We start from the raw sequence: 10,744 nt of genomic DNA, 5'->3' as shown, positions 1-10,744 counted from the left end.
AGAGACTACAGCAAAGTTTCGTCACTAAGGAATTGCTGGGACAGGATTCAGCCGACAAACGCAGGGCTCATCTCCTGACCGTTTGCGGATCCAGGACGTACTCCCTGATGAAGGACCTTCTAGCGCCAGAGAAGCCGGCGGACAAGACTTTTGAAGAGCTCAGTAAGTTGATCGGGGAACACTTTAAACCGGTGAGCAGCATGCACATGGCGAGACACCGGTTTTACACGCACCGGCGGCGAGAAGGGCAAAGTGTTCCAGACTTCGTGGCAGACCTCTGGTGACTGGCGAGCGTATGTAAGTTCCCAGATGCACGCAGAGCGGAGATGCTGCGAGACTTTTTATTGAGGGCATCGGGCACGCTGGGGTTTTCAGGAAACTGATTGAGACCAAAGACTTGACCCTGGAAACGGCAGCTTTGATGGCCCAAACATTCATCTCAGGGGAGGAAGAGACCAGAATGATGTTTGACAAAAACCTTGGTTTAAATGCAGCAAATGGACAGGGATTCAACATTGTTAACGCGACACACAGTTCTCCAGGCAGACAGGGGCAATCGGACATGCCCGAGCATGTAGTCAAACCCAAAGGGGGAATTCAACAGAGACAATGGCTAGCTGAATGGCGATTAATGCCATCGCATGGGACAATGCGGCCAGTAATGGGGCTTTTAACACCTGTCAATGGTGCGCTTAAGGACAGTTACGGAGACAGTCAGAGACGATCGACTAGTAATGGACCTTTTGTTTCCAACAGCGGCTCATGTTGGAGGTGTGGAGGCAAACACACAGCCAGAGCTTGCAAGTATCAGGAATATACCTGCAGAAACTGCAACATCAGCGGTCACTTGGCGCGTATGTGCTGAAGCCTGCAGCCAGGTTGATGCACGAGGAGGACGGGCCCAATGTAAGCCCTACGAGGCCAAATGGACACTGGGGGAAAATCGCTGGAAGCTGAAGTTCAGCGAGTTCATGTAGAGCATGTATACAGTTCATACACCAGGACGCCACCGATAATGATGAAAGTGCTCCTCAATGGCATCACAGTATCAATGGAGCTAGACACGGGGACCAGCCAATCCCTGATGAGTATCAAACAGTTCGACAAGTTGTGGGCGTACAAGGCCAGGAGGGCAAAATTAGTGCCGATTGACGCACAGCTACGGACTTATACAAAGGAGATCATTCCGGTGCTAGGCAGCACCACGGTAGTCGTGACCCACAAAGATTCGGAGAACAGGTTGCCACTGTGGCTTGTCCAGGGGGATGGTCCCGCACTGCTGGGGAGGAGTTGGCTTGCTGTCATGAAATGGGCGATGTCAATGCAATTTCTTCTGTGGAGCGAATATCATGCTCACAGGCCCTGGACAAATTTGACTCACTATTTCAACCCGGCATTGGAACTTTCATGGGGATCAAGGCAGTGATTCACATAAACCCGGGCGCCAGGCCAGTACACCGCAAGGCCAGAGCGGTGTTGTACGTGATGCGGGAAAAGATAGAAGGGGAATTGGACCGTCTGCTGAGGGGAGGCATCATCTCGCCAGTCGAATTCAGTGACTGGGCGAGCCCGATTGTGCCGGCGCTCAAGGCGGATGGGTCGGTCAGGATATGTGGTGATTACAAGGTTACAAGGCCACCATCAATCGGGTGACACTCCAAGACCAACACCAGTACCCGCTACCGAGAGCGGAGGACCTCTTTGCGACTGGTGACGGAGGGGGGGGGGGGGGGGGGGGGGGAGGGGAGGAGAGCGCGACTGGCGGGGGGGGAATTAGGAGAGCGCGACTGGGGGGGGGGGGGGGAAAAGAGAGCGCGACTGGGGGGGGGGGGGAAGAGAGCGCGACTGGGCGGGGGGGAAGAGAGCGCGACTGGGCGGGGGGGGAAGAGAGCGCGACTGGGCGGGGGGGGGAAGAGAGCGCGACTGGGCGGGGGGGAAGAGAGCGCGACTGGGCGGGGGGGGGAAGAGAGCGCGACTGGGCGGGGGGGGAAGAGAGCGCGACTGGGCGGGGGGGAAGAGAGCGCGACTGGGCGGGGGGGGAAGAGAGCGCGACTGGGCGGGGGGGAAGAGAGCGCGACTGGGCGGGGGGGGAAGAGAGCGCGACTGGGCGGGGGGGGGAAGAGAGCGCGACTGGGCGGGGGGGGGAAGAGAGCGCGACTGGGCGGGGGGGAAGAGAGCGCGACTGGGCGGGGGGGAAGAGAGCGCGACTGGGCGGGGGGGGAAGAGAGCGCGACTGGGCGGGGGGGAAGAGAGCGCGACTGGGCGGGGGGGAAGAGAGCGCGACTGGGCGGGTGGGGGAAGAGAGCGCGACTGGGCGGGTGGGGGAAGAGAGCGTGACGGGCGGGTGGGGGAAAGAGAGCGTGACTGGTGGGAGGGGGGAGCATGACTGGAGGGGGAGATAGCGCGACGGGGGTGGGGAGGAGAGAGTGCGACGGTGGGGGGAGAAGAGAGAGTGGGGAGTGAAAGAGATTTGGGGGAAGGCAGAGGGAGAAAGGGGCAGGGGTGAGGGGATCAGTCAGGGGGGAAGAGAGAGAGAGAGAGAGAGAGAGAGAGAGAGAGAGAGAGAGAGAGAGAGAGAGAGAGAGAGGGAGAGGGAACTCGGGGAAAGACAGATCACAGCCTGCTTACACCCACAACCGATTTCTCGGAAAGCTCGCCGCATGTCTGACAAGTGCCAACATTGGAGTGGATGAAATCCGGAAGTCACGACACTGTCATTATTCACTTCTTACCCAATAAACCTGTTAACAATCCCCGTGACCCAAACACAATGTTGCATGTATGGTACGCCGGGAGCGGGTAGTAAGGTGAGGAACCTGGGTTGGGGAGCCAGGTACTTGGGCTAGGATGGGTCTGGAACCTCGGCTGAGAGATGTCAGAGACTTGGGCTGGAATGGGGCATAAAAGTGAGCCAGGGGATGAGGCAAGAACTTGGTCGGGGGTGGAGAGAGGTCTTAACCTGTGAGAGTGAGCTCTCTCCTGTCTGGAGTTGGCAGTCAGAATGGCTCGAGTTACACTTTTCAAAGTCACTGATTATGTAGGCAGGGCGGTTCCAATTATACATTCCAGAGAAACTTCTGGATGTGTCTTATCCTCCAAGGGGACCAATCAGTAATCAGGTCATGTGATTAAGGGGACCCAATCAGAGCATTTTTCTGTCGCAAATAAACCTGTCCTTCATCCCTTCTGCCATTTGGGATAATAATGGCATCACTTATCACAGTGGCAGCCTTACATACAGTGACATACTAACTGGACTACCAATTTGGACATGATGAAAGACTATTTACAGAAAAATACATTAAAAAAAGACAGAATCCCATGCATGGTTACTTTATGAAATAACTCACCTGGAATCACAGTTCAGTGACAATTGATAACTTCTGCAGTTCAACAGATACTTCTGGATCAGGCTAACATTTGGTAGACTATATTTCAGAATTTTTCCTGATTCACGACCCTGGAAAATATTAATCAATGTAACTCATTTTGCACATAATAGGTCAAAAAGTGGTTTGATACAATTTTCTCTCCTATATTCCCTTTGGCAGGCCTCATATTTTTAATTCTAGTTCTTAAACAAGCCTTTGCCGCTACCCCCACCCCCAGATAACTAGAAAAGGTGATGAACTGAGGTTGCAGACTTTTTTCTAAGCTTTAAAATAATCAGATAAGAGATGCTTGTAATGGAAACAAAGATTCTTTGCCTTGTGGTTGATCTTCCTTAATCTTCAAATATGAAGCATCCTTCACACATTGCTGCAATTGGGTTCAGCTTCACTGTGTTCAGGGAAAAAACACCTCATCAGCACCATCCCAATGTGATATTTTTGATGTCTACCAACACAGGCTGGTTGTTGCAAGTTCAGATATCTTGCCTTAGATATCCCTATCAGGTACAGCAGTACTAGTCACTCCAATAAGCGGTCCGAGCAACTCACATTTAGGGGTGTACTTGTACTGCCCGATATCCAACTATAAGTTAGCCTAAAGCAGGAATGTAACAAAAGAATCCACCAGTGATCTTAACTGGATATTTGAGTCTTTTGCACATGTGCTTCTTCAATCTCTTTGAAAACGGTCTGATAAAACACTTGATAAGACAAGGCCGGTTATGAATCATTAAGCTGCTTTACTTCATTGCAAGTGAACATACAGAAAACTAGTTATGATACGATTTACTTAATTTAATCAATACAACTTATCTTCACACAATAATGAAGAAGTTTCAGTTCTTCACAAAACCAAGGATCATCTTGCTTGATTTAAACAAAATAACTTCCAACTACTGTCCTGCATTCCAACCTCCTTGTAAGATTTGCTTGATCTGACTGCCTGTGTCTCTGTCTCTTTTTATTAATCTTATTTAGAGCCAGAAAGGTATCAGACAATTCCCGAAACCATGGGTGTGAGGCAGTCATTGATTGCCGAGTCAGGGCGATGAATTGCTTATTATTTAGAGGGAATCAAGCTTAAGCCATTAGTATTTTACTTTCGCCCCCTAGCATCACAGTACCATTTTTTAAAAAGCTTGCACTATGCTTTAAAACATAACATTTTTCCAAATCATTTCTGTGGAAAAATTGTAAAAGATCCCAAAACATGACAGTGGTACCAACCCGTGGTAATCCCTCCCACCCCACCCCACCCCCCCCCCGAACCCCCAGCATGTATAAAAGACTTCAGAAAGCAATAATATAAAGAGGCTATAAGAATAAAATTATGTGAATCCCGTGCAAGGCCTGAGGGGATAGCTAGATGGGAATTGGGTATGTAGAGCTCACTTCATTTTCAAAGCATGAAGGCAAGCCCACAGGTAGATCACCTTTCTTCATTAAGCATCCTCCATGCACCACTGGAGATGAGTCCAGTAGCATCTGGCATAAAAAGAGGGAGATCCTTGTGGTGGGGTTGGGGTAGACAGATACATCTGCCAAGACAAATCAACCAAAGTTGCTAGAAAGATTCTCCCATGGTCAAGCTGTAGACTTTGATAAAAATATGGAGGCTTACAATACTATTATCAGGCACCATTTTGAAAAATGCCCACAAAACACTGAAATTGAGTTAGACCTCCTGGAATGTTGCAAGCTAGGTACATGTGACTCAGTGTGAAGTGGTATTTTTAGAAACCCACTGAAGTAATATAGAATTGCAGTCAGGGAAATGTGTTCAGAAAGTATGTCAAGCTGCATTTGCCCAGTAACAACTAGCTGGACCGATCAGATGGTAGGCCACCTGCAAGAGGATGTGGTGACAAGCTTAACAAAGATAGACATGCTGACTTGCGGTTAGATTAGGTGTTGAATAACAGGAAACCTGGCTTGTTGCTTCGTAAAATCCCCAATGTAAAGTCCAGAGTGTAATGGAACAGGTGGCGTACATGGACTGCGGTTTTTGGCTTTAAATACTGTACGCTGGTAATCAAGGGTTGAGTCGGCTGGTGAAGAGTCGAGGAATTCTAGTCGTACTCCCTTGGCCAAGCTATAGGTATTCGAAAAGAAACTTATTTTTATTCTTTATCAGACTCTTGTGTTGAGCCTTTATTTTGGGTTCCACAACAAATTTAGCGACAGTGAATTCCCGACCTCAGAGAGTTGTTGATGCCAGTTCATTGGATATATTCAAGAGGGAGTTAGATATGGCCCTTTTGGCTAAAGGGATCAAGGGGTATGGAGAGAAAGCAGGAAAGGGGTACTGAGGTGAATGATCAGCCATGATCTTATCGAATGGTGGTGCAGGCTTGAAGGGCTGAAGGGCCTACTCCTGCACCTATTTTCTATGTTTCTAAGTTTCCATATCCGGGAGATGGATAGACGACTGTTGACAGAACATATCGGAGTGAGTAAATTTAAAGTACCATTCCAAAATTACATGATCTCTGTGACAAGACTGTCCGTCGACCAGGTATTCCGAACTGAGTGAGTCTGCTAAGGAACAAATTTTTGTTGGCGCGTGAGTATGATAAGTTAGTTTAAAGTCATTGATTTATTTTAAAGTCATTGATAAGAACTGTATGGCGCAGAAATTATACCGGTGAAATAAGGCTAAGATTTAAGATTGAGGTTGGATTAAACTACTGATTGGCGAGACGTCAAGTCATCGGACAGGTGACGTAGATCGTCAGACCATATAATGGCATCAGGGAAAGGATTAGACTGGGACTCGGACAGTTCCCTTACTAAATTCTGTACAGCTGACCGGAAGGGGTTAATCGACAAAATGCTGAAAGACGGGTGGGACCCATCATAAGAAACAGCCGAACAGAAGGCTTGGTGGAAAAGAGAGAAAACTAAGAGAGCCCAGAAAGCTGGTATAATTATTATAGTGCGACAGTTTTTACAATTTAGTGACGAAATGAAACCAAAAATTAAGGAATTAAGACAATCAAGGGAAGAAGTAAAGAAACAAAGAGGAGAAAGTCCTCGTTTTAGTGACTCGCGCTGTTATATATGTGGACTTGTATTTATTCTATACAGCCACCAGAGGGTTCATCCCCTGGAGTCCCTAGGGATCCCATAATTCCTTGGGAGCACAGGTATTTAAGGAGGCTTCACAGGTTGGAGAGGCACTTTGGAGACCTGCAATAAAAGACTACGGTCACACTTTACTTTGAGCTCAGTATTCAGTCTGACTCTTTCTCCATATACAACAACTGGCGACGAGATACAGATAGCGAAACCAAAGATGCAGAGAACAGTAAGCATCCTGGAGACATTTTCGCAGGGAGATGATTGGGAAATTTTTGTGGAGCGACTCGACCAATACTTCATGACAACGAGCTAGATGGGGAAGAGAGCGCTGCCAAATAAAGGGCGATCCTCCTCACCGTCTGTGGGGCACCAACGTATGGCCTCATGAAGAATCTGCTCACTCCAGCGAAACCCAGAGAAATCGTACAACGTGTTAAGCACACTGGTCCGAGAGCATTTGAACCTGAAGGAAAGCGTTCTGATGGCGAGGTACCGGTTCTATACCTACAAAAGGTCTGAAGGCCAGGAAGTGGCGAGTTATGTCGCCGAGCTGAGACGCCTTGCAAGACATTGCGAATTTGAAGGACATTTGGAGCACATATTCAGAGACATTTTCGTACTTGGCATTGGCCACGAAACCATACTTCGCAAACTTTTGACTGTAGAGACCCCAACCTTGAGTAAGGCCATAGCGATAGCCCAGGCGTTCATTGCCACCAGTGACAATACTAAGCAAATCTTTCAGCACACAAGTGCTGCTACAAGTACTGTGAACAAAATGATGTTGTTTTCAAATCGTAACGTACAGGGCAGGTCACACTTACCTGCAGCTGCACATCCGCAGATGACTCAGAGTCCACCATCAAGGGTGATGAATACAAGACCGTTAACACCTTGTTGGTGCTGCGGGGGTGATCATCGTTTCCATTCATGCCGATTCAAAGGGTACGTGTACAAGGGCTGTGGAACAATGGGACACTTCCAACGAGTGTGCAGGCGAGCTGCTAAGCCTGTTAAACCTGCAAACCACCATGTTGCAGAGGAGGCCAGATCCACAGAGGATCACGACGAACCAGAGCCTCAGATTGAGGAGGCAGCGGTACATGGGGTGCACACATTCACCACGAATTGTCCCCCGATAATGCTGAATGTTGAACGAAATGGACTCCCGTTGTCAATGGAGCTGGACACGGGCGCGAGCCAGTCCATCATGAGCAAAAAGACTTTCGAAAGGTTGTGGTGCAACAAGGCCTCAAGGCCAGTCTTAACTCCAGTTCGCACGAAACTAAGAACTTACACTAAAGAACTGATTCCTGTAATCGGCAGTGCTACCGTAAAGGTCTCCTATGATGGAGCGGTGCACTACTCTGGGTGGTACCGGGCGATGGTCCCACGCTGTTCGGCAGGAGCTAGCTGGGAAAGATACGCTGGAACTGGGACGACATCCCAGCGCTATTACCCGCTGTCGACACTTCGTGTGCACAGGTCTTAAACAAATTTCCTTCGCTGTTCGAACCAGGCATCGGGAAATTCCAAGGAGCAAAAGTGCAGATTCACCTAATTCCGGGGGCGCGACCCATCCATCACAAGGCGAGAGCAGTACCGTACATGATCAGAGAAAGGGTAGAGATCGAGCTAGACCGGCTGCAACGAGAGGGCATCATTTCACCGATCGAATTCAGCAAGTGGGCCAGTCCTGTCGTCCCAGTCCTCAAGGGAGACGGCACCGTTAGTTACTTTGTAATCGCCACAGATTCTATCAATTGTTTCTCCCTGCAAGACCAATACACACGACCAAAGGCAGACGACCTCTTGTTGGATCTGACTTCGGCCTACATGACACAGGAACTGGAGGAATCATCGAAGGCTCTCACCTGCATCAACAGATGCTCGTTTGGAATCCGATCGGCGGCGACAATATTCCAGAGAAACATGGAAAGCTTACTGAAGTCGGTCCCACACACTGTGGTCTTCCAGGACGACATCTTGGTTTCAGGCCGGAACACAGTCGAGCACCTGCAAAACCTGGAGGAGTTTTAGTCGACTCAACCGCGAGGGTCTCGGGTTAAAATGCTCGAAGTGCGTTTTCCTGGCGCCTGAAGTGGAGTTCTTGGGAAGGAGGATTGCGGCGGATGGCATCAGGCCCACCAACGCAAAGAAGGAGGCAATCGAGAATGCACCGAGGCCACAGAACGTGACGGAGCTGCGGTCGTTTCTGGGACTCTTGAACTACTTTGGTAACTTCTTACCGGGTCTCAGCACCCTGCTAGAACCACTACATGTCTTACTACGAAAAGGGGGTGAATGGGTTTGGGGCAAAAGCCAAGAAAATGCTTTTGTAACAGCGAGAAAATTGTTATGCTCAAACAAATTGCTTGTGTTGTATGATTCATGTAAGCGTTTGGTACTAGCGTGTGATGCGTCATCATATGGCGTCGGGTGTGTATTGCAACAAGCTAATGATTTTGGGAAACTGCAACCTGTTGCTTATACATCCAGGAGTCTGTCTAAGGCTGAGAGAGCCTACAGCATGATTGAGAAAGAAGCATTAGCATGTGCCTATGGCGTAAAGAAAATGCATCAATTCCTGTTTGGGCGAAAATTCGAATGGGAAACTGACCATAAGCCACTTATATCCCTGTTTTCCGAGAGTAAAGGGATAAATACTAACGCATCGGCCCGCATCCAGAGATGGACGCTCACTTTGTCCGCATACAACTACGCCATCCGTCACAGGCCAGGCACAGAAAACTGCGCCGATGCTCTCAGTAGGCTGCCACTGCCCACCACGGGGGTGGAAATGGCGCAGCCCGCAGATCTAGCCATGGTTATGGAAGCATTTGAGAGTGAGCGATCGCCGGTCACTGCCCGGCAGATCAAAACCTGGACAAGCCAGGACCCCTTATTATCTCTAGTCAAAAGCTGTGTGCTTCACGGGAGCTGGTCCAGTGTCCCAGTGGAAATGCAGGGAGAGATAAAGCCGTTCCAGCGGCGCAAAGATGAAATGTCTATACAGGTAGACTGCCTTCTGTGGGGCAATCGAGTAGTGGTCCCCAAGAAGGGCAGAGACACTTTCATCAATTACCTCCACAGTGCTCACCCAGGCATCGTAATGATGAAAGCGATAGCCAGATCCCACGTGTGGTGGCCCGGTATCAATGCGGACTTAGAATCCTGCGTTCACAGATGTAATACATGCTCGCAGTTAAGCAATATACCCAGGGAGACGCCGCTAAGTTTATGGTCTTGGCCCTCTAAACCTTGGTCTAGGGTACACGTCGACTATGCAGGCCCGTTCTTGGGTAAATGTTCCTTGTGGTTGTAGACGCGTACTCCAAGTGAATTGAATGTGAGATAATGTCGGCTAGCACGATCGCTGCCACTACTGAAAGCCTGCGGGCCATGTTTGCCACACACTGTTTACCCGATGTCCTGGTGAGCGACAATGGGCCATGTTTTACCAGTGCTGAGTTCAAATAATTCATGACCTGTAACGGGATCAAACATGTCACATCTGCCCCGTTTAAACCAGTGTCCAACGGTCAGGCAGAGTGAGCAGTGCAAACCATCAAGCAAGGCTTGAAGAGGGTAACTGAAGGCTCACTGCAGACTCGCCTATCCTGAGTCTTGCTTAGCTACCGCACGAGACCCCACTCACTCACTGGGATCCCATCTGCTGAACTGCTCATGAAAAAAAGCACTTAAGACAAGGCTCTCGTTAGTTCACCCTGATCTACATGAACAGGTAGAGAGCAGGCGGCTTCAACAAAGTGCATATCATGACAGCGCAAATGTTTCACGCGAGATTGAAATTAATGATCCTGTATTTGTATTAAAATTATGAACAAGGTCCCAAGTGGCTTCCCGGCACTGTCGTGGCCAAAAAGGGGAGCAGGGTGTTTCTGGTCAAACTTCAAATAGACTCATTGACCGGAAACACTTGGACTAAATCAAACTCAGATTCACGAACTACTCTGAGCAACCCACCTTGGACCCTACTTTTTTTCGATTTCCCCAACATACACACCAGTGGCAACCGGCACCACGGTTGACCACGAAGCAGAACCCATCATCCACAGCAGCCCTGCAGGGCCCAACGCACCAGGCAGCCCAGCAAAGCCAGCTGCACAGCAGCCCAACGAGGGCCCAACAAATGATTCAACAACACCAGCTTTCACACCGAGAAGATCAACCAGGGCAAGAAGGGCCCCAGATTGACTCACATTGTAAATAGTTACATGATTGACTTTGGGGGAGGGCGGGGGGGGGGG

The 10,744-nt window shown here is 49.3% G+C and overlaps 1 protein-coding gene across 2 annotated transcripts in view; it reads right to left on the bottom strand.

The window, feature by feature from the left end:
* Positions 1 to 10,744, bottom strand: part of wdr35 (WD repeat domain 35) — a 276,662-nt gene that overhangs the window by 142,921 nt on the left and 122,997 nt on the right. For both annotated transcript variants that reach the window (XM_070885100.1, XM_070885101.1), the window contains exon 15: positions 3,351 to 3,460. In XM_070885100.1, coding sequence (XP_070741201.1) covers positions 3,351 to 3,460 — 110 coding nt within the window. The remainder of the gene's footprint in view (positions 1 to 3,350; positions 3,461 to 10,744) is intronic.

Source organism: Pristiophorus japonicus, chromosome 7, assembly GCF_044704955.1.
Source record: "Pristiophorus japonicus isolate sPriJap1 chromosome 7, sPriJap1.hap1, whole genome shotgun sequence".
NCBI lineage: Eukaryota > Metazoa > Chordata > Chondrichthyes > Pristiophoridae > Pristiophorus > Pristiophorus japonicus.
The sequence above is the reverse complement of the archived record's forward strand: the minus strand, read 5'-3'. Positions and strand labels throughout refer to the sequence as shown.